Source organism: Eubalaena glacialis, chromosome 7, assembly GCF_028564815.1.
Source record: "Eubalaena glacialis isolate mEubGla1 chromosome 7, mEubGla1.1.hap2.+ XY, whole genome shotgun sequence".
Taxonomy (NCBI): Eukaryota; Metazoa; Chordata; class Mammalia; order Artiodactyla; family Balaenidae; genus Eubalaena; species Eubalaena glacialis.
The window spans coordinates 95,155,296-95,183,281 of NC_083722.1; the positions used below are offsets into that span (position 1 = coordinate 95,155,296).

General features: G+C 35.1%; 1 protein-coding gene and 1 non-coding gene across 4 annotated transcripts in view; one reads left to right on the forward strand and one right to left on the reverse strand.

Annotated features, from left to right (window-relative positions):
• PPP4R2 (protein phosphatase 4 regulatory subunit 2) overlaps positions 1-27,986 on the forward strand; it is a 55,736-nt gene that overhangs the window by 23,811 nt on the left and 3,939 nt on the right. Inside the window, exons 1-5 of one of the 3 annotated variants that reach the window (XM_061197157.1) lie at positions 15,175-15,190; positions 18,805-18,854; positions 25,370-25,463; positions 26,998-27,035; positions 27,890-27,964. In XM_061197157.1, coding sequence (XP_061053140.1) covers positions 18,811-18,854; positions 25,370-25,463; positions 26,998-27,035; positions 27,890-27,964 — 251 coding nt within the window. In that variant the 5' untranslated portion in view covers positions 15,175-15,190; positions 18,805-18,810. Of the gene's footprint in view, positions 1-15,019; positions 15,191-18,317; positions 18,408-18,804; positions 18,855-25,369; positions 25,464-26,997; positions 27,036-27,889; positions 27,965-27,986 lie in introns of those variants that run through there. The other 2 variants (XM_061197156.1, XM_061197158.1) reach the window with 2 other exon arrangements.
• On the reverse strand, positions 11,888-11,995 carry LOC133095876 (U6 spliceosomal RNA). The gene has a single exon (XR_009701730.1). It is a non-coding gene; the product is annotated as a U6 spliceosomal RNA (small nuclear RNA).

A 27,986-nucleotide genomic window follows, 5' to 3' on the forward strand; every position in this document is an offset into this window, starting at 1 on the left:
AAGTAAACTAGAAGCAGCAGTTATTGAAGATGATAATGTTTTTGAAGAGATGGATTAAGTGGTAGCAGGAGGTGGTGAGAATTAGTCAACATTTTTAATACATTTTGAAGGTGCAGCTGGCAGGATTTCCTGAAGATAGGGTGTGGTGTGTGAGAGAAAAAATGGAGTCAGGAATGACTCCGGTTTGACATGGCAGCCAGAAGGATGGAATTTCTTCACACCTGAAATGGGAAGAGGTGTGGGAGGAGCAATTTGTGGGAAAGACCAGCAGTTCACTGTTGGACATGCTGAATGCTATTTTGATGTGGAGCAGGTGGTTGAATGGGTGAATGTGGAGATCAGGAGATTTCATGGGCAAGTAGTATTTAAAACCTCCAGACTTGACAGTATCACCAAGTGTAGACAGAGAATTGATTGGTTGAGCTTTGGATTACTCCAGCATGGAGCGTTTTGTGAAACCAGAAAAGGTCAATGAGTAGGAAAGATCAGCAAGTTAAAAGACAGTATCAGAAAGTAATTAAGGAAAAAGGATCAACTGTGTGAAGTACTTTTTATAGGCTGTTCAGATGAGGTGTGAGAAATGATCATTGGATTTAGCAATATGGAGGCAATTGATGACCATGATAAGAGCAGATTAATTTTAGTGGTGGGACTGAAAGCTTGTTTGGAGTGGGTTTGAGGGATAATGGGAGGGGGACAACTATTTCAAGGAGTTTTCCTTCAAAGGAGAGCAAATAAATGATGGGGGAACTAGGAGGGTAAGTGGAGGGAAGAACAAAATTTTGAGATGGGAGAAATATAGATGTATTTGTAAGGTAGTGGAAAGGATCCATTAGAGATTTAAAAAGTTGATATGGTTGATAGAAGAAAGGGGAGAATTACACAAGTGATGGTCTTGAGTAGGTGTGCAAATGGAGAATCTGGCATGTAAGTAGATGAGAACATGGGTAGTTTATAACAGGTGGGAATGCGGGGTGTGCATGAGCCTACTAGTAGGTGGATAAATGTGGTGGGTCTCTGGAAATTCAAGGTCATTAAGTGTGAGAGTGAGGGAGAACTCAGTGGGGGTTTGAGGAGAGAGAAGATATGAAATAGTTATCTAGAAGAGTCTGGGAGTGAATAAACTAGGGAAATAAAATATTAATCTGGTAGTGTACTTGAAACAAGCCAGCATAGTGATGCATTTTTCTTTAATTTTGTGTTTGTGCCCATGTGTGCTGCTGTGTAGGCACAGATTTGGTGGGGATTGCATTTTAACCTACTAGTAAAGTTGGTTTTGTGAATACAGTGAAGCCAGAGAGGGGCTAGAGAATCAGCTGTATGCAAGGGGATGACTAATGTTTAATGATTAATTATAATTTAGTCTTGATAATGAAGGTGGTGAGGGACAGTAAAAAGGTGGTAGGATCAATGGATTGGAGGTACTGGTAGAGTCAAAGAATTTTTGCAGTAAGTGCAATATATTTAAATATCTTCCAGTTCAGAACTATTAAAAATATGACTAACTAAGGTTTAACAAAGCTGGGTGATGTGTAGGGTTTTTTTTCCTGTTCTAAATTCTTACCTTAGCTAAAATATTACGTTTACTTTTTAAAAGGAAATAATTTTGTGAATGGGTGAAGAAGGAATATTGGGTAAATTTTCTCCTTTCTCTAATAGAAGGGAATAATTAAAGAGACTCTAGAAGTGCTCTTAGGCTGGAGAGATTGCCTCAATTTGTTATATATCTGTTATGTGAGAGTATATAAGATAAGCCCAACCATCTTATGCCCTAAAAGAGGTCTTTCTCACTGTCCCAATCCATTCTTACACCTGGAAAGCCGTCTGGAAAACTCTCTGCATATTTCTACAATATTACTCAGATGTTCTCCGCATCCTGAGTTTCTTGAGGACAAACAGCCATTGATTGAGTGCTTACTAGGTGTCAGCCACTTTGCTAAGCAGTCTGCTTACACTAATGTAATCCTCACAGCAGTTCTGTGAAGTAGATACTGTTACCTCCATTTTAGAGATGGGAAACAAAGGGAGTCTGGAGTTATCTCTTAGGTCATACAAATGAAAAAGTGGCTGAACTAAAATTTGAACCCAACCAAGCTTTCAGACTCTAGCACCAATGCTTTTTAATTTTTTTTTTTTTTACCATGTGATTTTTACTTTCATCGAAGTTTTACATGCACAGGATTTAGTGAGTTTATTAATATAACAAAGGGAACAAAAAAAAGTCTTCTGTGTGCTTTCCTTTTTTTCCCTATTCCCTAGAGATAACCACTTTAAAATCATTGTTTTCTTGGGGGAAGGGGTGTTAATCTGCCTATTTCTACGTTACAGTCTTAGAAAATCACTTTTTCCTTTATAAATTTTTAGAATTAATTATTGATTTCATAATAATCGCAGTGAGGATTTAGTTTTTTTTACCTGCTCTCCTTCATACATACATACTTCTCACTTCCATTGCCCAATGTCTTCTGTATAATTATATTGAAAATTTGGTCAGCTCAGCATTTGTTACATTCATTGTCTTAGTGAATGCTGTTTTTTCCATTTAATTTTCTGTATACTTATGGCTAATTCCACCCCAAACTTTAGTTGTTTAGATCTCATTGCAAAATATGACATATTAGGTCTTCTACCAATTTTATATTTTTAAAAAATATCTTGTGGAGCCTTCTTAACTGCTCCATTCTGTAGTGGTTGCTCTTCGACCTGCCTTATTCCTCCGCTCTTGGAATCTGCCTTTATCGTTATTCTGAAATTCACTTTCTCGTCTTGGATCTTTAGTTTCCTTGATAGCATGTCACATGCTCTTTCTTGGTTTACTTCATCGTTTTGGTGGACTGAGAGAAAGCATGATAGGAAATACATCTTTTTTTGTACTTTCATCGTCCGAAAATGTTTTTTTTTCCCTACCCATTTACTTAAATGGATAGTTGGGGTACAAAATTCTAGGTTGAAAAGAGTTTTTTTTTAAATTTTAAAGGTATTTTCCTGTTGCTTTCTTCCTGCACTGTTGTTAAGTCTGAAGCCCTGTATGTGACCTGTTTTGTATCTCTGGAGTTTTGCAGGATCTTCTTTTTGATTCCAGAATTATGCAATTTTACTATGATGTCTGACCCCTAATCTGTTTGTCAACCTTTGTGAGGCTCTCTCAGTTTGAAAAGTAGTATCTTTTAAATATGGCTATTTAAATTTATATTTTATTTTACTGCGGTGAAACATACATAATATAAAATTTACCATTTTAATCATTTTCCGCAAGCTTTATTGAGATATAATTGACATATAGTCATTTTTAAGTGTACAGTTCAGCATTAGTGATGTTGAGTACTTTTTCCTGTACCTGTTGGCCATTTGAATGTCTTGTTTGCAGAAATCTCTTCATATCCTCTGCCCATTTAAAAATAAGGTTATTATTATTATTTTTTTTTTTGCTATTGAGTTGTATGAATTCCTTGTATATCTTGGATATTAACCCTATCAGCTATCTGCTTTGCAAATATTTTCTGCCATTTCATAGGTTGCCTTTTAATTTTATTGATGGTTTCCTCCACTGTGCAGAAGCTTTTTAGTTTGATGTGGTCCCATTTCTTTATTTTTGCATTTTTTGCCTTTGCTTTTAGAGTCAGATCCAAAAAATCATCTTTAAGAGTTTTATGGTTTTGGGTCTTATGATCAAGTCTTTAATCCATTTTGAGTTGATTTTTGTGTAGGTGTAAGATAGTGATCCAGTTTAATTCTTCTGCATATGGCTATTCAGTTTTCCCAGCACCACTAATTGAAGAGACTGTCCTTTCCCCCTTGTATAGTCTTTGCTCCTTTTCCAAAAATTAACTGACTGTATTTATACATGCATGGGTTTATTTCTGGACTCTCTGTTCTGTTCCACTGATCTGTTTGTTTTTACGCCACTACTATACTGTTTTGATTACTATAGCTTTGTTATATAGTTGAAATCAGATTGTGTGAGGCCTCCATCTTTATTCTTGTTTCTCAAGATTGCTTTGGCTATCCAGAGTCTTTTGTGGTTCCATACGAATTTAGGATTTTTTTTTTCCTGTTTCTCAGAAAGATGCCATTGGCATTTTGGTAGGGATTGCATTGAATATGTAGATTGCTTTAGGTAGTATTTGGCCATTTTAACAATATTATTCCATTCCATGAGCATGGAATATCTTTGCATTTGTTTGTGTCTTCACTTTCTTTCATCAGTGTCTTAAAATTTTCAGGGTACTGATCTTTCACCTCCTTGCTTAAATTCATTCCTAAGTATATCATTGTTTTTGATGCTGTTGTAAATGGGATAGTTTTCTTAAGTTCTGTTTCCAGTAGTGAATTATTAGTGTGTAGAAACACACTTGAGTTTTCTATCTTGAGTTTGTGTTCTGCAACTTTACTGAATTCATTTGTTAGTTTTAACAGTCTTTTGGTTGTGTCTTTGGAGTTTTCTATACATAATATAATGTTACCTGCAAATAGAGATAGTTTTACTCTTCCTTTTGGACTTGGTTGCCTTTTATTTCTTTTTCTTGCCTAATTGCTGTGGCTAGGACTACCAGTACTATGTTGAGTAAAACTGGTGAGAGTGCACATTCTTGTCTTGTTCTTGATCTTAGAGGAAAAGCTTTCAGCTTTTCACCACTGAGCATGATGTTAGCTTTGGGCTCGTCAGTTACTTGTTTTAAAAACATTTCCCTGAAAAAAAAATTTCCAGTTAATCTTCTTAGTTTCATCTTATGTAGATGGAGATTCTCAGGAAGGGTTATCCATTTCAGTGTTGATGTGTTCGTTTTTCACATGTTCAGACAGTTCTTGGACTAGAGTACAAAATTGTTTTCTCAGTAGATACTGTGCTTTTAGTGGTTATTATTTTTTCTTTGTTTTGAGAGTATGTAGATAGAGAAAAATGCTTTCTAAATAATTATATCTTTATTAGTAATTGTAAGATAGCATAACTCTGGGTCATACTTCAAAACACTAATAAAAGTAATCTGTAAATGGAATAGCACAAAATAGACACATACCACACTATAAAAAGCCAATATTGCAAATACTATAAAGACACTTTGAGCTTCACCTTCAAACTCTAAAAGGATTCTCCAGGATGAAACCTGTGTACTAAAGTGTACAGTAATCTACCACTACTGCTGTGTTAACTCATTTTATATTTCATTAACAAATTATAAAACCATTTATGTATGTTCATTCAATCTCCTTTAAAAACTTGAGTATTTAAAGCTTCCTTTGCTTTGCGCCACATGAATTGATATCTGGGTCCAGGCGGAAGGACTTTTTGCTGTTGTTTGTTTTTTTTTTCCTTCACCTTTCTCAATGAACAGAAGACTACACCCGAGGAAAAATAAATTCTAGATCATATCTCCACAGCGCATTTTCCTGTACGACTAGAAGTGATTCATGAGATAGAGTTTAATGCTAATGAGTATTTTTTGAATGACTTACGTACATTTTAGAATTTCTCTTCTGTCTCTTAAAATATATATATTCGTGCTGTTTTATTCTTCAAATTTTTTGAGAGTTTGGTGTTGCACCTCTGATTTTGCCAGCCTTACTGTTTTTCAGGAACCAGTGTAATTCTCAACAAAAGAGATTGTGTATTGCAGTGCTTTTCAACTGGGAGCAAGCCTCCCTTCCCCCCAACCCCAGGGTTCATTTGTCAGGGTCTAGAGACAGTTTTGATTGTCACCATTTGTGGTGGGGATTACTGGCATCACAGTGTAGGGGTCGCAGATGTTGCTGAACATCCTACAATGCACAGGACAGCCTACCACAATACAGAACTCTGTAGCCTAAACTGTCAGTAGTGCTGAGTTTTTTTTTTTTTTTTTCCCCAACATGTTTTTTTTAAAAAAAATTTTTGTTTATTTATTTTATTATTTTTTTGGCTGTGTTGGGTCTTCGTTTCTGTGCGAGGGCTTCCTCTAGTTGCGGCAAGCGGGGGCCACTCTTCATTGCGGTGCACAGGCCTCTCACTATCGCGGCCTCTCTTGTAGCGGAGCACAGGCTCCAGACGCGCAGGCTCAGTAGTTGTGGCTCACGGGCCTAGTCGCTCCACGGCATGTGGGATCTTCCCAGACCAGGGCTCGAACCCGTGTCCCCTGCATTAGCAGGCAGATTCTCAACCACTGCGCCACCAGGGAAGCCCCAGTAGTGCTGAGTTTGAAAAAGTCATTTGTCCATATTAAACTTCTATGTTTAAGTCCTATACTTTCCCACTTCCTTTTTCCATACTCTACTCATGCTTTTAAGGTTCACCTTTTAAAGTCCCACTTTGTCCTGAAGGCTTTTCTTGATGGCTCTAAACCTACATTTCATCTCTCCTTTTTCTTTGTTCTATTATACCGTCACTGAAGTCTTTGCATCTGATAGTTTATGCTGTTTTATTTCTATTTGTTTATTGTTTATGTATCTTGTTTTTCAAACTAATTTTGTTAAGGATCAATGTCTTACATTGTTTTTGGGCTTTCTAACTGCTGTTGACACTGACATTACATTGTGAGTTTGTAGAATGAAAAAAAGGGCCCATGGCCTACCTAGGCTCTGGCACATGTGGTGGTAGAAGAATGGACTCATCTCTGTTGATGGCAGTTTGACATTAGTATCAAATGGATTATGGAAGAAGTGATAGCATCAGTGGTGAATGGGATGAGAAGAGTGACTCTCTAGTAGCAGGGAGGAGGGTAGATCCACTGCAGCCATTAAACTAGTGCTATTTAAAAAAACCTAGTACCCTCTGAATTCTAAATCGGCTGTCTTCAGCCTGAGTCATACTGTTAGAGGAGATCTATCTTTGGTTCATACTTGTTTGGTTCAATTGTCTGTGTGGAAGGGAAGGATCCATGTTGATCTGTTAGTAAATTTGAGAAAGATTTTCAAAAAAGGGTCAAAGGTTAGCTAAGAGTTAAGCATAAATCAAGCTAACCAGAACACACTGTTTCTTGAACTTTTTGTTTTAATTGGTAGAGAGAGATGGGTGAGTAGAGGAGTGTAACTTGAATCTTTAGACATGTTAGAGTCCTTATCATGAGTATACAAGTTGCCAAAGAAGAAACTCAAGTTTGCACTAAGGTATTACCTGAACGTTAGCGTTACCTGCTGAAGCTTTCTTTTCCATCTGATTGGATCCTTTTTGTGTACAATTATCATTAGGTATTTAGCACTCTTAATTTGAAAACTTCACTTTTAGTGCCAAATACTTTCCCTTCAGAATTTGTGTCATAATTTTATTGCTTTGGAGCAGGTACCATTCCATCTTCAGATATGAGTTTCTGAGCAAAGAAATGTATGGCATTTCAAAGATAATTTCAACATAGGAACAATTAGATAAATATTTTAGTGTCACTTCAACATTTATATGAAAACAACAATTTTTATTTTTGTAGCAGTCGGTACAAAATGAGAATGCAAAAGTTATGTTCATACTTGTGTTACATAGTAATTTTACTTTTTCTGTAATACCATGAGAGTAAGAAAAAGACAATTTTAAAGGGGCGGAGTAGGCAGTGGTTTTTAACTGGGGGTGCTTTTTGTCTCCCAGGAAACACTTGGCAATATTTATAGACATTTATTATTGTCAGAATTTGGGGGGCAGTTGAAGGTTGGGTGCTAATGACTTCTAGTGGGTAGAGATCAAGGATTGCTGCTCACCATTCTACAGTTCACAGGATATCCGTCTTTGACAAAGAATTATCAGGCTTACAGTGTCAGTGGTGCCAAAATTGAGGCACTACAGGATGAGGGATTGTAAAGGACCTATTCAGACCCAAAAGAAATGTTTTGTGGGTAGTAAACATAGGTAAAAATACTTAGTTTCACTTGCAATGAATGAAGGGCAAATTAAAGTGTTTTTCTACTATTAAATATACAAGAGTTTTGAAAGCGTGTAATACTGGAATGAAATAGGTGTTTCTATACTGATGGCACTATAAAGTGGTACAGCATTTCTGAGGGGCTTTTGAATATATGTATCAAAAGTCCTTATATTTCATACTTTTGACTCAGTAATTCCACTTACAGGAATTTATCCTAAGGTAATAAACAGATGCCTACAAAGTTTATTTTGGGGATATTAAATACAGTTATTTTTAATTGTAATGAGCTGGAAGCAAACCTAAATTCTTTGTTTAAAATGGTGGTTATTAAATAATGGTACTACCGTATGTGATATATATTAAAAATCTTACTTTCAGAGACTACTGGTCCCATAACAGTACCCACAGTGAATGAGTTAGGGATATTAATCAAGGATACCCAATTTAAATAAATAAATATTAGTGAAAAAATACACTAAACATGTACTTTAGTAATGATTACTGGGCACATTATGGACAATTTTCATTGTTTCTATGTTTTGTAATTTTTTCCAATGACTGCCCTATTTATATCATCAGAAAGGGGGGGAACAGACATCTTTTAAATTTTTAAACTCTAGTAAAATTTTGTAGTAGCTCTGTCATTTCTCAGACTATTTGCTGAAAAATCTGTCCTTTCCCATATACTGAGTTTCCATTTATGTATGGGTCTGTTTCTGGGCTCTCTGTTTCACTGACATTTTAATGCTTGCTCAATTAATTGATAAAGTATAATATATTTTAAAGGTATAATTATGCAAAAGAAATTATGCAAGGAATGTTCTCTTGGTTGGGACCCCAGTTGTAGAGGTTTTCTGAGCTAGTGATTTGTATTTTAAAGGAAGTTCTTAAAAATGTCAAGATTTTGTGTAAGCAGTTGTGTTCTGATTTTTGCCCATCTTTATCACTCACGTAATTCAATATTCAGATTAAATTTACTTGTCTTTGTTTGCTCCAGTCAGATAGTTACGACTGAATTCCATGGCACTTTTAAGTCTCCTGATTCAAAGCCTGTCACCTTGTGTCAGTGATCAGCCCTATTAATTTTCTTTTTGTTTTCATTCATTCATTTTTTCCATATTCCCCTTTGTTTACAAATGGTACAGTATCTGCTCTCCCTTGGAGATAGTGTAGGGCTCTCATGTGCTCTCTTCTGTTAGCTTCCCACACAGATTTTGTGTGGAAAGCAATTAGTCTGAGTAGGAAGTAATCTTAATAGAATTTGGAACTGTAAGGGGCAACAAGTTAAGATGTGGCTACTGGTCACTAAAATGTTCTGGAACTAGCTGGGAAATAAGAGATGGATTTTCGGCTCTTGAGTCTCTGAAAAATACCTTTAACCTGAGAATTGTGAGGGAAACTTGTTTGTTTTAGTACTTGAGAGTTCCTGTGGAAGAAAAAGGTCAGTGTGGTGTTTGGAAGGAGGATATATTTATTAGTGATAAGAGTTGTTTTGCCTTCGTAGAGGAGAAACTGCATAAAGGGAAAAATGGAAGGGAAAGAGAAGAAAAGGAAGTGAAGGGAGGTGAAGTTACTTTAAAAAATTAATGAGTAATGAATTTCAGTAAATTCTCGAGTTAATTTTAGCAAAGTAGATTTAAATTCTGAGTATGTATTTTATTTTTGGAGGACAATTTTATGTGGAGGAGTTGATTCTAAAGTTGAAAACATGTTTATGTTTCATGAGCATCTGTTTAGAATAATTTTATTTTCATGTGAAAAATAAGGGTTTTTTTGTTTTGTTTTTGTTTTGTAGTTTCTTGTCCTGTGAGTACATTCCTAAGAAAATTATTTCTGTTGCCAAATTTTTAGTTGATTTACTCTTGGCCTGTGTTTGTGCTCACATTACATAATTTTCAGGGAAGCATTTTCTGCTTTTGTTTTTATCAGTTGTGTTACATCAAAAAGCATTATCTTTCACATTTTATAGAAGCATTTTTTCAATTATATATGGCATAGGAATTTGACTTGCATCTATTGGATCTGATTTAGAGTAACTGTGCTTGATACATTTGGAACTTAAAATACAAATTGTACATAATTCATTTCATTTTATGGAACTTAATTACCGTTTGACCTAGAATTGGTGACCTAGAGTCTTTGAAGCTCCTTATAGTTTGCTTTACCTGGTCTCTATCACTCCTTGTCTCCCTATTCCCATTAATGTGTTGCTGCTGTTGTTTGGATGTCATGGGTGGATTCTCAAGCAGTTAGTGGAAAGGTGGGTTAAGAAACCCATGTGTATATGGAGATTCTAATTAATGAAACAGGTTATGACTTAGTGGGTGATTATTAAAACTACAAAAAGATTCTTAATTTAAGAAATGAAAAGTGTAAGACTCCTATTTCAGTACCCTCCCCTGGTGTGTTTAAGTATTAGTTAAATGACTGTAGGGAGTCTAGTGAAATTTAAAGATAAATTTTAGTAACCATTGACAATTGTATACTACTCAGAAATTAATATTAGGCATGTTAGAGATTATAATATGCTGCGTGTGCTTGTTAAACCTCAAATTCCCCTTCCCAAAGAAGACTAGGGAAAGGAGGGAAAACGTAGTCATGCAGATAGCTTTAGATAATCACCCTCACCATATTTTAAAAATAATAGTAGTAAAATTTACCTACCATGTAATTCACTCATTTAACAGAGTAAGTTGTCAGGTCACACATCAACTCTCTTTAATTTTTTGAGGAACTGCCAAGCCAAACTATTTTCCAGAATGGCTACCCATTTTGCATTCCCATCAACAATGTATAGGTTGCATTCCTATCAACACCATTTTGCATTTCCCATTAACGATTGCCCTGCATCCATCAACAATGTGTAGGTTGCATTCCCATCAACACCATTTTGCACTTCCCATCAACAATTGCCCTGCATCCTTCCCAACACTTGTTTTTTAATTTATTATTTATTTACTTATTTTTGGCTGCGTTGGGTCTTCATTGCTGTGCGTGGGCTTTCTCCAGTTGCGGCGAGCGGGGCTACTCTTTGTTGCGGTGCGCGGGCTTCTCATTGCGGTGGCTTTGCTTGTTGCGGAGCTTGGGCTCTAGGCGCGTGGGCTTCGGTAGTTGTAGTGCGTGGGCTCAGTAGTTGTGGCTCACGTGCTCTAGAGCGCAGACTCAGTAGTTGTGGTGCAGGGGCTTAGTTGCTCCGCGGCATGTGGGATCTTCCTGGACCAGGGATCGAACCCGTGTCCCCTGCATTGGCAGGCGGATTCTTAACCACTGCGCCACCAGGGAAGTCCCCCAACACTTGTTTATTGTCCATCATTTTTTTTTAGAAGTATTTGCATATACCTTTATTGGTAATATAAATTGGTATGCACAAGAACGTTTACCAGAATATAGGTTTTAGTGCATTAACTGTGAAAGATAAAAGAAACACACGCCCACACACATATATATATATATCTGTCTGTCAGAGATTGTCATACATCTATTCAGTGGACTGAACCATTAGAATAACGAAAGTCAGTATATTTTGAAAATGGAAATGTGAATGACACATTATTGAATGGAAAAAAGTACATAATTCAAACTTCATTTACATAAAATGAAAGAAGTAGTGCATATGAAAATTCATAAATACTCTCTGGAGGATATTAATAACATTAATGATGGTCATGTTGAGGTGAGATTGCCGATGATTTTATATTTTTCCTGTTTTGCTTGACGTATCTACATTGAGCTTTATTACTTTTATAATCAGAAAAAAAGAAGCCTGTAGTTTTTTTTTTGAATTTCATGTTTTAATACAGCAGGTTCTTGTTAGTTATCTATTTTGTACATGTTGGTGTATATTTGTCAATCCCAATCTCCCAGTTCATCCCCCCTGCCCCAATTGCCCCCCCGCCTTGGTGTCAGTACATTTGTTCTCTACATCTGTGTCTCTATTTCTGCCTTACAAACCGGTTCATCTGTACCATTTTTCTAGATTCCACATATATGCGTTAATATACGATATTTGTTTTTCTCTTTCTGACTGACTTCACTCTGTATGACAGTCTCTAGGTCCATCCACGAAAAATATGGAACGCTTCACGAATTCGCGTGTCATCCTTGCACAGGGGCCATGCTCATCCTGCTCTGTATTGCTCCAGTTTTAGTATATGTGCTGCTGAAGCGAGCACTGTCCGTCATTTTTATTATAACAACTTTAGTGGGTGTGGAATGGTATCTTGTGGTTTTGATGTGCATTTTCTTAATGACTAATAATGTCAAGCATCTTTTCATGTGCTTATAGGCCATTTATCAATCTTCTGTAATTATGTACCCCTTTAAACAGTAACATCTCGCCCATCCCTTCTTCAGGACCCTGGCATATGCCTTTCTGCTGTCTCTTTGAATTTGACTATTCTGGATACCTCTTAAAAGTAGAATCAAAATACTTGTTCTTTTGTGTCTGGCTTATCTCACTTAGCATAATGTGTTCAAGATTAATCATTGTTTTAGTATGTGTCAGAATTTTCTTCTTCTTTAAGGCTATATCCTATTGTATATACCACATTTTGGTTATCTCTTCATCTGTTGAGGGACACTTGGGTAGTTTCTACCGTTGTGTGTAAGTGAGTTTCATGTGATTGAGTTTCTGTTTTCACCTCTTTTGGGTGTCCAGAAATGGAATTGTTGGATAATATGGTAATTCTTTGATTTTTTTGAGGAACCGCCATGCTGTTTTCCACAGTGACCCCATCATTTTACATTCCCACAAGCAATGCACATGGGTTTCAGTTTCTCTTCATACTTGCCAGGCAGTAGTTGTTATTTTTTGTGTGTGGGGTTTGTTTGTTTTTTGGATAACAATCAATCTGATGGATGTGGAGTTCTGTCTTACTGTGATTTTTGATGTTCATTTCCCTAAATAGTTATGTTGAGCATCTTTCCATTTGCTTGTTGGCCATTCCTATATCTTTAAAGAAATGCCTATTCATGTGCATTTTTACTTATTTTTTATTTATTTATTTTTATTTATTTATTTTTGGCTGCGTTGGGTCTTTGTTGCAGCGCGCGGGCTTTCTCTAGTTGCGGTGAGCGGGGGCTACTCTTCATTGCGGTGCGTGGGCTTCTTATTGCGGTGGCTTCTCTTGTTGCAGAGCACGGGCTCTAGGCGTGCAGATATGTCAGTTGTGGCAAATGGGCTCAGTAGTTGCGGTGCACGGCCTTAGTTGCTCCGTGGCATGTGGGATCTTACCGGACCAGGGCTCGAACCCGTGTCCTCTGCATTGGCAGGCAGATTCTTAACCACTGTGCCACCAGGGAAGTCCTGCCCATTTTTAAAATAGAGTTGTCTGTTTTTTTGGTGTTGAGTTGTGGGAGTTCTTTATATGTTTATATGTTGAGTTGTGGGAGTTCTTTATATGTTTATATGTTTAAGGATATTAAAACCTTATCAGATAGATGATTTGCAAATAGTTGATCCCATTCTGTGGGTTGCCTTTTCACTCTTTGCTGATAAGTGTCCTTTGATACACAACTTTTTGACTTTGATACAGCTCAATTTATTTCTCTTGTTGCCTGTACTTTGGCGGGGGCGTGTCACAATATTTTTTATATCAACAGTGGTAGGTTTTGAAATGTCTTGGGAATGTATCAGGAACCTTTGAAGCTCACAGTGAAGAACAAACATTTTCTAGATTTTACATTTTTTATTTTGAAGTTGAAATCTTATCAATGGCCACCAATATTGCAGTTGATTTTCTTCGAGTGATAGACTCACTTGTTCATTTTTGAGGTAATGTCTAGCAATTTCTCTTGGTCTGAATAAGCATTATTTGTTTGACATTCCTTTCAAGTAAAAATGGCTTTCATTCAACCGGCAGCAGTATTTAACTTTTTGTGACTTGAGATGTCCATAATGTTTTGTTATGCAACAGAAGTCCTTTATGTATACTTCTTATCTTGTTACACGGGATATTAAAAAGATGTGTGTGTTTTCAAAGGTTCAGATTTAATTAAGTTAGTAAATTTGTTTTATTAAACTTTCCAGTGAAACAGGTTTTTTTGTTTTGTTTTAAACTGTGAGTCTCTGGTGATAAAGAAGGTAACGACTACTTCTAGTATGGTTGGGTACTGCATCCTTGATTTGTGCTGAAGTGTTGTCCATTTTACCCACTGCTGCTTTTGCACCTACTGTCATTGCAAATGTCAACACAGTGAAAAAGTCAACTCTATTCTTATGAAAATAGCTTTGACCTCTTGGGCCTCACTTTGAGAACTGCTGCCTTATTTGTAGGGTTGCTGGATGGGATGGAAGAGTGGTTGCAGACTAGCAGTCTTATCTTGCTTAAGTCATCTCCTGTGTAAGAGATCTGTCTGCTGTCAGTAATGGTTATAGTGTTTGGAGGAATGGTTGGCCTTCCTGACTTGCATCTCCTAGACTTTAAGCTATTTAGGCAGGTATCACAAAATATCCTTATATTAGTGGTAAAATGTGAGGGAGCAGGGGTAAAAAGATGTTTATATTAAAAGTTCATGAACAGATGTGAAAATTACACAAGGATATTATGTATTTTTTTACTTTGCAGGCTACATCTTGGATAGAACCTATGATATATACCTTTTAAATGACAAAATACTAAAAATTTTAGTTGACAGCAAAAGAAAAAGGAGAAATTGAAGTTTATTTTGCTATGTAAGAGAAAAAACAAGAACATTTACTAGTCTATATAAGCATTATACCTTGGATGTTAAGAGCTTAGGGTATGGAGTCATTCTCATTTGTCCACTTAAAATTATAAATGTAAGGTTGGGCCAATTTCCAATAGCCTCTTTTAAATGGGGGCAGTAACGCCTCCTGGGTTAGGTTTGTTATGAGGGCTAGATAGAGTCAGAACAAGATAATGTTTTAAAAATGTGGAGAGGGGGACTTAGACAGTAAGCTTTCAGCCAGAAGTAGTTAATTTTAAAGATTTTAATCTGATTTAGGTTTTGTTTGGGTCAGGAGTTTGGGAGAATTGGATGGAACCGAGTTGGACCTTGTGAGTCAGGTTGGTCAGGCATGGTGCAGGCTACTGAACGAAGACATTTTCACGACTACTTTTCCAGATCTTAATTTTGTTAGCATTAGTGTCATGGTAAATTCTGTGTTTGTGCTTTTTGTTCAAGAATTGTGACCCTACATGGTATTATATATTTTTTTAATTTTTTCCTTATAGGATTCAGTGGTCCCAGTTTAAAGGCTATTTTATTTTCAAACTGGAGAAAGTGATGGATGATTTCAGAACTTCAGCTCCTGAACCAAGAGGTCCTCCCAACCCTAATGTCGAATATATTCCCTTTGATGAAATGAAGAAAAGGATACTGAAAATTGTCACTGGATTTAATGGGTATGCATTTAATTCTACTTTAAAGGTTTAATTTTTAGGAGAACATTAGATTTTTCTCTAACTTTTGATGTGTCTGGTTGTTTGATAACTGATTATCCATTAGAACAAGTTCTATGTCTTGTGATCTATATAGTAGTTATTGATTTCCAGCTTACAAGTATTTAAAATATTGACAGCTTTTTTAAAAAAAAAACTTGAACCACCTTTATATGGGTCAGTGGCATTTAGACTTTAACTGTGTATGGCAGTGGAAACAATCAAATATTTTAAAATTTTTTCTTTCTGTTTTATATTTGATATTATAAATCTTTATACTTTGTCTAGAACCTGTCTATCACTGAAATAAGTAACATTTCTTTTAAAATGAAAAGTAACAATTTATGAAAAGATTCTACTTAGTGACTTTTTATTTTAAAACATTTTTTTAGAGTCCCTCTTTTCCCTCCAGTAAGTAACCATTTTTAGCTCTTGGTAAAACATTGTACTGAAAAGTTACTCTCCACTAAAATGAAGCTGACCTTTAAATTGTGTGTCGTACTCTGTGTTATTTTAAATACTTTCTTTTCAGGACTTTATATTTTTAGGGTTCCCTTTATTGAAGGGAAGAAGTATTTGTTAAGTTGAATTGTTCAGTATTTAATTAATTAATTATTTTTAATTTTTGGCTGTGTTGAGTCCCTGCCGCTGTGCGCGGCACCCCTCGCCCCCTTCCAGCTGCAGCGAGCAGGGGCCACCTGCCTGCCGTGGAGCGTGGGGGGGGCGCACCGTGGTGGTCTCTCCCGCCGCGGAGCACAGGCTCCAGGCACGCAGGCCCAGCAGCTGTGGCTTGCAGGCTCCAGAGCGCAGGCTCAGTTGTTGCGCACGGGCTCAGCTGCTCCGCAGCATGCGGGATCTCCCGGACCAGAGATCGAACCCGTGTCCCCGGCACTGGCAGGTGGATTCTCAGCCACTGCACCACCAGGGAAGCACAAATTGTTCAGTATTTAAATTGGCATTAACAATTTGGAGTGTGGAGTGACAATACCTAATTTAATGAATTGTGGGTATGTTAACCATGAATTCATATGTAGGGGCAGTTTTTATTTGATCACATTTCATTTGTGAGTATTTTTAGGTAGCATAAATAGTCTCATTTTTTTCTTCAGTTACTTAATCACATGGGATTTGCAACAAGATAGTGTAATTCACCTAACCCTTTATTATATGTTATGTTCTCCTGCTTAACAGTTTGGCTTAAAATATCAAATTCTTAAGCTTTGGTTTTAAGTATGTTGCTAAAATACTTTTCATTTGGGAGAAATTAAAGCTTTATCATTGAGCTGCTCTTGGGGGTTTGGGATTGGAGGGAGACTTTATTTTCACTGTGTACCCTATTGTACTGTTGAAAATTATTTTAACTGTATGCATATGTTTACTTATCAATACTATTTTTTTTTTTTAAAGCACATGCCAAGATGAAGACATGCTATGTATTAGAAGTATACGTAAGATTTACTATTGAATTGAATGTGGTTAAGAATACTTCTTGGGGATGTTTATAAATTGTACAGAGGTAGTTAGACAGATAGTACTTAGACGTTATGGTAACTCATCTTTTACTTCAATAAGTTATGGCTCTCATTTAAAATTACAAGTTATGGTGAAACAGGTTAAATTATACCACTGCTTTGTGAGTGTGAAGCTACTTGTGATTCTGAATTTAGTAATACCATTTTCAATTCTTTCAAATTAAATTGGATGAAATACAGATATGTAGGTATTAAATTAATCTGAATATTTGTAATGTCTTAATTTGCTAAATAGGTAGTCGACCTACCTCTGAAAATGACTTGAACAGTCATTAAATGCCTAAGCATACGTAAACATAATTACTTTTAAAATATTTTTCATCTTTGAACCGTAAATACTTTGAATTTATGTTTTTTTCTCTGATTTTTCAGAAAGGCAGTTTATGAATTATTTTTCTTAATCAGGCAGAATCCAAGTCTTTTTTTTTAATTTTATTTTTTGGCCACACCCTGTGGCATGTGGAACTTCCCTGACTAGGGATTGAACCTGTGCCCCCTGCAGTGGACGTGTGGAGTCTTAACCACTGGACCACCAGGGAAGTTCAGAGTCCAAGTGTTAATCAGTGATACATTAATATTTTTCATTTCAGCCATTTTTGTCTATCATAATATAATTGGTACATGGTACATAAAAACATGTCTGTAATATTTTTCAGTTTTACTTTTGTGTTTGAATAGACGTAGATAAGCTGTTGCTTTTAAAAAATTTTTTGCTAAGAGTGGTGGGTAGAAGTAGCATTTTGTTCTTTTTTAGCTAGTTTGAGAGTATGTCCTTGCCAGTATACCTCTCCTGCTATTTGTAATAGATCATCTTTTAAATTATAAAAGACATAAGTATGTTCATAGTTTTAAAAAGATCCCCAGTTGTCCTAGGAATATATAAAGAAAATAGGAACATGTTATATGCTAGTTGTATTTTACTTTTAGAAGAGCTTTGAAATCTTCTTTATATCAGTACATTTACAGCTGTGTCTTCTATTTGTTTATTTGAAATAGCAGCATTATTTTCTGTTATATGAACAGATTATATATATATAGTTCATTTTCTCTGTTCCCACTGGTGATGGGCATTTATTTTTTTGGCTGTTACAAGTAGTGCTTGTAGTGAGCCTCCTTGTAAATACGTTTTTGTGTTGATGAATGTCATATGTTGAATATATGTATAGATTTATTGTTGCTTTGTTTTTAATTTGTAGCAAAGGAGTTGCTAGGTCATGGTGTATGCACACTTAAAATTTTTATTAATATTGCCTAATTGACCTCACAAAATGTTTTCATTTATGCTTCTATGTTTATATAAATGCAGATAGTTTATTTCTTCAGTATTTTTGTGGGTATGTACGTGAATTTGTGTCTCTCTGATTGCAAGTGAAATTGAACATCCATGTCCTTAATGACTCTTTTATGAATTGTGGTTTCATATCTGTTTTTTTTGTTTTTTTAAATTTTTTGGTGATTTTCTTATTGGTAACTTCATTTTGTTGTTTTTGTTTTTTGCTTTTAATTAGTGAAAGCTCTGTGTTAAATGCTTCAAAATATTTTGGCATAGGGACTTCCCTGGCGGTCCAGTGGTTAAGACTCCATGCTCCCACTGCAGGGGGCACAGGTTTGATCCCTGGTCAGGGAACTAAGATCCCATGTGCCGCATGGTGCGTATTTCTTAAAATACATATATTGGCATGAAAAGATTATCTGTTTTCTAAAATTAGTATTGTCAGTATATAAATTTTCCCTCTTTAAAGCGGAAATTGTCCATTCACTTGTTTGCTTGACTTCCTGAACTGTCAGATTCTGGACACCAGGGGGGACTATCTTTTCCATATAAGGTGTAGCACAGTGAATGCCTGAACATAGTAGGTTTTCAAGCAAACAGGTGTTGAATGAGTGAGTGAAAGGAATAAAAAGCATGTTTCTATATCTGTATTTTGTTTAATGGGGCAGGGTAGATAGAATTACATAGTTGAATGCTTAAAGTTCTTTAAAAAATTTTTTTAGTCATATTTTCTTGTCCCTTTAAAATTACTTTTGAACTTTAAAATTTTATAGGGGAAGATGGATTATAGCTACTCTCCAGAACTGAAGTTACAGTTTCTTAGGTGAGAAACACCAAAAATTAAAAATTAACGAAATTAGAAACTTCAATGAATGGTCGGTTAAAAGACAGTTGCCGTTTTATGCCCTCTATGTGGATTTATAATGAACAAGAGTATATGTAGGCTTACTCAAACTGAGGCCATTTATGAAAATCCTTTTCCTGTCTTAGACGCCATGAATATAATTTAGAAATTGCTTGTAGCTAGTAGTTCATTCCTATAATGGTACACAAAGAGAGATTTCGAGAGGTAGAGAGAATAACTTACATTCCTAGTAGTTTTAAAAAGATTATTTTAAATCCTAATTATTGAAATGGAAGAATAATGAATATAAATTAATTACTTAAGTCTTCCTCCACCTTTGACAGTCTGTTAGACCTAAGCCCTCTCTAAAATAAGCAGTAAGTTTCACTTATTGTGGGTAGTTGCCTAAAACGGCGTGGCTATGTATTTATGAGGGGTTCTAGGCACACTGCACAACTACTTGATACCTAAAAATCTTTGTTACATCTCTAAGGCATCCAGTGCATATCTTTTGGCATGATTATAGTCTGACTGTAGAATTTCTTCTCTAAAGTTATTTAAAAAAATTTTTTTAACATCTTTATTGGAGTACAATTGCTTTACAATGGTGCGTTAGTTTCTGCTTTATAACAAAGTGAATCAGCTATACATACACATATATCCCCATATCTCCTCCCTCTTGCGTCTCCCTCCCACCCTCCCTATCCCACCCCTCTAGGTGGTCACAAAGCACTGAGCTGATCTCGCTGTGCTATGTGGCTGCTTCCCACTAGCTATCTGTTTTACATTTGGTAGTATATATAAGTCCATGCCACTGTCTCACTTCGTCCCAGCTTATCCTTCCCCCTCCCTGTGTCCTCAAGTCCATTCTCTACGTGTGCGTCTTCTAAAGTTATTTTAATGTACATAATTAACTAGATTTTGCTTAGTCCTGAAAACTTTCACGTGATTGTTTTATATGCATGTGTGCACAAGTGCAGATATCTTGTAAGTTTCTGCACCTGAGAGTTTGCCTCTTCATACTTTTTTTTTTTTTAAAGGTTCATATACAAGGTTTTTAATACTTTAAAATCTGGATTGTAGATATAAAACATTTACTCCTTTTTTGATTTTGTATTGTTTGCTTTACAGTTAGCTCAGATTATTCAGGGATGAAAGAATGGGTTCCAGCCTTTTGTTACTTTGTTCCTTTACTCCTTTTACCTATTTTATTGCTTGCTGGAATTTCTGCTCCTCTGTTGAGAAAAATAGAGTTATTGCATTTTTTATTAGTTATTTGTGCCAGTATTTGTTGAGCATATTGAATCCTTTAGCTGAAATTTGTTTATTTCTTTTTCTTTACTCCCTTTCTTAGCATAACTAGTTGAGAATCGGAATTATTTAGTACCCTTCCCTCCTTATTCTCCTTCCTGCCTTGCCTTGTCTGGTGGTAATAGGGTTTGATGTGATGCTCTCTCTAATAAAATTTTATAATTGAAAGAGAGGAAATAAACCTGTATTAAAAAAAAGAGAGGAAATAGCAGAAACCTAATTAATTTTTCTTAACATTTTTATTTGCGGCAAGTAAAGTAATTCAGGCACTGTAGAAGATGGTTAACTTGATTAAAAGTGTTGACAATTGCTGTAGATTTGTTTTGGAATGGGGAATGGTATAGATACTAGTTTACGGTTATTTACCATTATTGTAAGAGGCTAATTCTTCATTTTCTTAATTTTCTATACTTGCCATTTTACAGTGCTGTTTTCAATAAATCTCAATTACTAACATTTGATTTGAGTTGTGAAATATATGCATATGAATATTTATGTTGTGTATATTGATACAGATGTTAAATAAAGCCTGATCCAGAAAGAGCATATTGTTTTAGGTCAGATAATATCACAAGATTCCAGTGGTGATTTCTGACTTCTGTAGGACTTAAGAGTAAACAAAACTTAACCCATTTAACCTTTGATATCTAAGAGATATATAAGTTAATTTCTACTTAAATAGTTCAGGTCAAACGAGTAATTCTGTTAACTAAGACACAGTATAAATGTGGTCATTAATAGAAAATAAAGATGTGGTAAAAATCACATCTTTATGCATAAAACAAAAGTGATTGGTTGTTTTAGCAATTTTTAAATAGGATGTCTGGTTTTGTGGTTATCTCTTTAGCCTTTTACTTTAATGGCCTCTGTGTTTTATACTCCTTTATCTTTTTTTATGAGGAACGTTGCTTATATAATAACATAAAGGCAAGATATAGGTTATCTGATTTTTAAAATCTTAGACTCTGAATGAAATGTGCATTTCTTTTTTTCTGGATGCCTTCTTAATACCTTGTTATATATCCAGAATATTGGCACATCTTGATGATCAAACCTTTAAACAGACTAAGATAAATTAAAAACAAAACATAAATTTTAGTTACTTAGAGTCTTTCTCAAGTTAAAATACAGGGTAGAAAATTCTATCTTTAGGGCTTAGTGTTAGTGTTTAAAATTTCTGATTTGTGCTTAGATGTCTTTCTCTGATGTTCAGCAGCTTTCTTGGTATTTGAATCCCCATAGGTTTTAGATATACAAGACTTGGTCTTTTTTTTTTTTTAAGTCAGTAGATGGGGACAGATTGCAGTCAAATTCAGGTATATAAGTAATGTAAAATGTGTGATCCTATTTCATCAGGGTTAGTTACTTTCTTTGGAATTAAAAAGAATTTTTTTTTAAAAATTTATTTATTTAATTTTGGCTGCATTGGGTCTTCGTTGCTGCATGCGGGCTTTCTCTAGTTGTGGTGAGCGGGGGCTACTCTTCGTTGTGGTGTGCGAGCTTCTCATTGAGGTGGCTTCTCTTGTTGCAGAGCATGGGCTCTAGGCGTGTGGGCTTCAGTAGTTGTGGCGCGAGGGCTCAGTAGTTGTGGCTCGCGGACTCTAGAGTGCGGGCTCAGTAGTTGTGGCACACGGGCTTAGTTGCTCTGCGGCATGTGGGATCTTCCCGGACCAGAGCTTGAACCCGTGTCCCCTGCATTGGCAGGCAGATTCTTAACCACTGCGCCACCAGGGAAGTCCTAAAAAGAATATTTTTAAAAACAGTTTTTGCTTTGTTTCACTGTAGTTGGTCTTTGGAGGGTTTGTGCCTTCTCACAATCTACATTAAAGGTCAGATGGGATCAGGATGATGATAGGAACTAAGATTTATTGAACACTTTAAAATATTTCAGGCCTTAAGTGATTTATATGCATGATGTCGTATTCAGTGCTCATGATAATCACATGAGAAGTGCACTTTCAGAATCTCTCTTTTCCAGAAAAGGACATGAAGGCTTTAAAGAGGTAAATTCGACTCGGGCAAGGTGTCCCAGTGGGCTAGCCAGTATTTTTTTTTTAAGCCACACTGCCTTATACGTAATTTGTACATTAAAAGTGGACTGGTTGATAGCGTTCTGTACCATTTCTGAGTAATACAATTTGAAATACTTAATGTTGTTTTTTTTAAGTTTTATTAGATATTGTAGACATAGGTTTTTTTGGTTTGCTTAATAAAAATGCAAGCTAGTCATATCCTTTTTTAAAGTTTTTTTCTTTCAGTTCCTTATATAATCTTAGTTTTCATCTTATGATGTGGGTAAATAAGGTAATATATTGGTGACATCTTGCAGAGTAAACTGACTGCATTTTATTTTAAATAACCCAAAATACTTTTCTACTAAATTACAGTACATCTTTGCTAATGAACATCCTCCCCCGTTCTCCCGTTTTCGGGATTCTGGTTCATACTTTTCATTGAGAGTTAGCAGCATGCATTTTTGCTTTTTTTTTCTTCTTAGCATGTGTCTTAATTTAGCTAGTGATATTTATTGGGTAACGCGTTAATATTCTCCAGAGTTAGAATAAAATATCTTGTGTGCTTATGTGTAATGAAGAGTAACAGAAAGCAGAACTTTCATATAGTTGTACCAGGCGTTCATTTGGGATTTATCTGGTTTATTCTTATACCTCCTTTTAAAGACCCACCTTAAATTAAGTGTTCCCACATTTATCCTCGATTCCCTGGCATACAGTTTATTCTGTCTCCGTAGCACTGTATACACAATTGTATTAGCATTTCTTGTTGTAATTGGGTTGTTTTTAATTGTAATTGTTTACATTACGTGTCTGTCAGGTCTGCTATTGAGTAAATATGAATATTTCTGCTTCATAGTAGGCTCTCATGTTTACTTAAAAGGTTAAAAAGTACAAACTTTATGAAGAGATCTTCAATGCAGTTGTCAGAATTATAATATTGTTTCCAGTGGATACTTTGATTTGCAAGTAATGTTTGTGTTTTAAGCCTGTTCACTTGAGGGAGAGTTGTACAACATTTTAGTGCCATCTATTGGACACTTGGTAAAATGACTTTAAAAGCTTCTGAAAGTGTCTAAGAATGTAAACCTCATTTTGTCATAGGCTGACATGGTTATGCAAACATAATATATTTTTCCTCATAAAGCAGTATTAATATTCACCCACGCATACAGTGTTAATAATTGACTAACATTTTACCTACCTTCCTAGAGAAAATTAGCCAAAACATTTAGTGTAAAAACATTGTTAAGCAGGGAGTTGGAAGATACGCATCTTTTAAAGTTAATTTTAAGAGAAAGTACTAGTATCAGTGTGTGAAAGAAATTTAGTTGGAGGAATAGACCTAACTAGACAATGTCTGTTTAAGTATTTGCTGGTTAAATAGTATTCGAATGTTCTTAACACTGGGTGCTATTTTGCTAATTTTTGAAAAATGTGTAAAAACTCCTTTTTAATTTTAGTATCACTCTGAGGTCATTAATGAGGGAATAGCATTTGGAAGTGTGTGTGTGTTTAGGATTTGGAAGGTAGTGAACTCAAAGAGGGGCTAAGGTACAGGTATACCAGTAATATTTTGAAATCCATGATGGTACTGCATTTCAGATATATATGTATATAAATAAATTATATATTGACTATCTTGTATGTGAAGATATCCTGCCGTTAAGAAGCTTTCAGTCAAATATGAAAAAAGACAGTTTGGAAAAACAAAGATAATTAGTTTTGACAATGTACTTTACTATGAATTTTAAGAAGAAAAAAACATTACTCTTTCTCAGAAACCAAAGAACTTTCCTATAGCAGTCTTGATTAATATCAGAAGTTGTTCTGTATTTCTGGTTGCTTCTGAATATTTGTGATAATGAGACACATGTTTCGCCTCTTAGTTAGTGCTCAATCTTTTGGCAGAATGATAGTTTTCTGACTTTTAGGCTTTGATATACGACTTGAGAGAAGATTGATACTTGGTCTGTCGCATAACTAAAATATTTGTTTTCATATGAATAATATTTATTTTATACCTTTTCAGAATTTGTCATAGGTCGTATATTGAATTTTTAAAAGAACATAAGAATAGTGTTGGTGCTAAGAATACGAGAACTAAACATCGTTTGTCCAACTAGAAAATAAACATTTACGATTTTACGTATGTGCAGTGTAGTGGAAGGGAGAACATGGGATTTGAAGTTAGAGAGACTGGGTTTTTGAGTCCTGCACTATTAATCACTAGTGGCCTTACTTTGTGGGGGGGAGAGAATTTTGTGTCGATCTGCCTGTAAACAAGAAATAACTTTGTGAATAATAACTCTGTTAATCTGAGGCTTTGTAGTTGTCTTTATAAGGAGAATAAATAGATTTGTGTGGCAAATAACTGAAGTCTAAAGTTTACGTTTACACTTTTTAGCTGCATTTGTCATCTCTCTGCTCACATGTTTGCTGTTCATATTGTAACTCTCAGGAATGCTAATAGTGTGTGAGATAAACACTGCTGTTTATAACATGATTTTAGGTCCAATTTATGTTTCAGTTTTGTATTTTCTGTGATCAAGTGAAAATTTGATTGTGGTTGAAGTATTTGGTAAACAGTAAGGTACCTACCAAAATATTGAGTGTATTTGTATGTATTTTGAGTTTGATGAAACATGTAGGTTGTACATAACATTTTAATTATGGAGCATAACTATATTTATAATACTTTTTCATTGGAATCACTTGTCTTATTCTGTCTGATAACAAAACATTTGTAGTTTTATTTGAACACTAAAAAAATCTTTGTGTGCAAAAGAATACTTGAGAAAGTTTCTGTATTTAAATAAACTCTTACTTGATTATTATTTGTGTTGCCTCTCTTGTAAACTTAAAATTGAATTGTCAGAATTAAGAATGTTAAAATTTTTTCTCAGTTTTGAAGCTTTCTGTTAATTTTGAATGTTGTTTTTTATTGCTTTTTAAGGCAAGGGAGGGAACATTGTTTTCTTTTTAAATAAGAGGACAGGTGTGCTTACTGCCTTGCCTATTTTTAAGTGACTCATCCATTCATTTGTAGCATTTTCTTTTGTAGCTTAACACAGGGGTGACTAGATAAAGCTTGAAATAGCAGGAGTAATAATGTTCCTAATTTTCTTGATAATTAATGACCTCAAACTAAAAAATTATATTCTTTTGCAGTATACCTTTTACTATTCAGCGACTATGTGAATTGCTCACAGATCCAAGGAGAAACTATACAGGAACAGACAAATTTCTCAGAGGAGTAGAAAAGGTATATATTTTATTATTGGAATTATATTAAACTGTAGCATAATAGATTTCAGAAAAGAACTTTGAGTAGGCTCTGTTTCAGGCACCTTTTCTTGAAATAGGTTTCTCAGCCTACCTGAAGTTTTTCCCAATTTGTTTTCCAAATTATGTCCTAAGTTTCAGAGAAAGATTTAATAGGAGGGAGGCGGAGGAATGCTTGAGGTCAGTTAAGCTTGGGAAAAGCAGTTTATTATTGTCTCGTGGAAATTCTTAGTATATCTTAACATATTAATAGCTCCAAGAAGTTCTATAATTGATATTTTAATAATAGAGGGTTTTGCAAACTTGTTTACCCACAGAATTCATTTCTTTAGTTCTGGAGTTCAGAGGTGCACAACTTGGAAAATCGCTGATACAAAGCATTTAAGTTAGATATTGAGAAGAATATATATCATGTTTAAGAATGAGAGAAGCATTAGGTTTTTAGTGGGTGAGGGGATGTTAAAGGGGCAGGGCATTCTGGACAAAGGAAACAGTCTGAGAGAATGAAAAGCAAGACATAGACTTGTCTGGAGTGAAGAATGAATGAAGGAGCCCCATGGGAACCAAGATTGTGGACCATTGGTTTTAGTGATTGATCCTAAAACATAGTCTAGTGTTATTTTAAGGTTCTAATTGAAGTTCAATTTATTTTACCCTTGGAGCAGGAATCCAAAATCATTACCTAGTGATTTATAATAGATCTTAGGGCCTTACTGGATTAATGTGTTTTGTTGAGCTTCTGTACCTTCAATTTAGTAAGATTCCTGAAGGGCAGGAAACTGAGATGGTTCTTCAGTACTTACTTTCAGTTCAGAGACTTTCAGTAATTCCACTTGGGCAATCTTTGGATAATGAGGCAGTGTCACAGTAATCATAGCTGTTTGACCATGGACCAGGTACATAACCTAAGTCTCAGTTTCCTCATCTGTATAGTGTGGATCATAATGAGGCTGTGAGGAGGATTAAATGTAAAAGCACTGACTTTGGCTCAGCAAACTTTCAATGAATATTGACTATTAATAAAGTTATTGTTACCAGGAAGATTATATTATAAAAAAGGTTTGAGTCTCTTTCCTTGAGGTATATCATGCTATACATCAAGCTTTTGATTGGGTACTGCTTTAAAAGGAAGTTTGTTATAGTAGGCCTAAATACTTCAAACTCTAAATATCTTGGTGTGATTCTATCTCAAATAAGAGACCGTGGTTCTATTCTATTACCTGTAATACATAATGTGAGGGCTCTAAAGTAACTAGAGTGGAGTAAAAAAAAAAAAAAAAATGAGGCTGGCAAAAAAATAGTTTAGTGGGATATTAGATTTTGGTCTTTCGCTATTGTTTCAGTTTTCATTGCTTGATTAGAGATTTATATGTTTAGCCATTTCTTTTATTAGTAAAAATGTAATAAAATGGAAACTTAATACCAGGGAGATTTTGAGAAATTAAAAACATAATTAAACTTTATTTTGTGGTACTTTTCCTCGTATTAATCACCAATTTTTGCAATTATTGCAGAATGTGATGGTTGTTAGCTGTGTTTATCCTTCTTCAGAGTAAGTACAGAGATTTTTCTTTTTCTAGTATATTCTAATTATTAAATCATTTCTAATGTATTAGTCTTAAAAATAGGTTGCATTTATTTTATATGTAATTAAGCATGATAACATTTGTAAATGCTTATGAAACTACCATCCAGTCCTCAAAGTAGAATATTACCAATAACATTACCTATATGTTTTTCCAGTGAAAAGATTTGTATTAAAGAGATTCATGATTTACTGCAGTCTTAACACTGTTGGATTTATGTACTGTCTGGACCCTGGTATCCCATCCGAGACAGGTCATTTCTAGGACATAATTCTTAGGTTTGTAATAGCTACTTGATGACATCGCTCTTCATGATGGAAAATTATTTCCAGTTGCTAAGATTTATATAATAAATTAAGGTAGCAGTTTAGGGCACACTCCTTGGCACCACTGGTATTTTATTATGGGTGGATGTCCTGGGATTGCAGGAGATTTAGCACTGTCCGTGGCTTCCACTGAATGCCAGTAGTGTCCACCACTTCCCGTGAAAAATTTCTTTAGACGTTGCTCTATGTCCCCTGGGGATGCGGAGTGAGGGAAGGGGGATTGTTGGAAGATGTTGCCCCCTGTTGAGAAACACTGGTTTAATGGTTAAAATATCTGATTTCATAGACCAATAACGGTGAATTTGTTTTAGAACTCTTGAAGAATGTACCTGTATATTGTTAAATAACATACTAAGATAATCCCATAGTTATTTTTCTTAGAAGTCTTTCATTTGGTTCTGTGACAGTGAGATCTTACAAAAGATCTTTTAGACCCGTGATTCTCATCAAAATTAAAGAATTAAACTATCCATAAAAGTGTTTTTTTCTTGTAGGAAGAACAATTCCAATAGTTTAAATCGAATGAATGGTGTTATGTTTCCTGGAAATTCACCAAGTTACACTGAAAGGTGAGATTATTGATTTTTATTA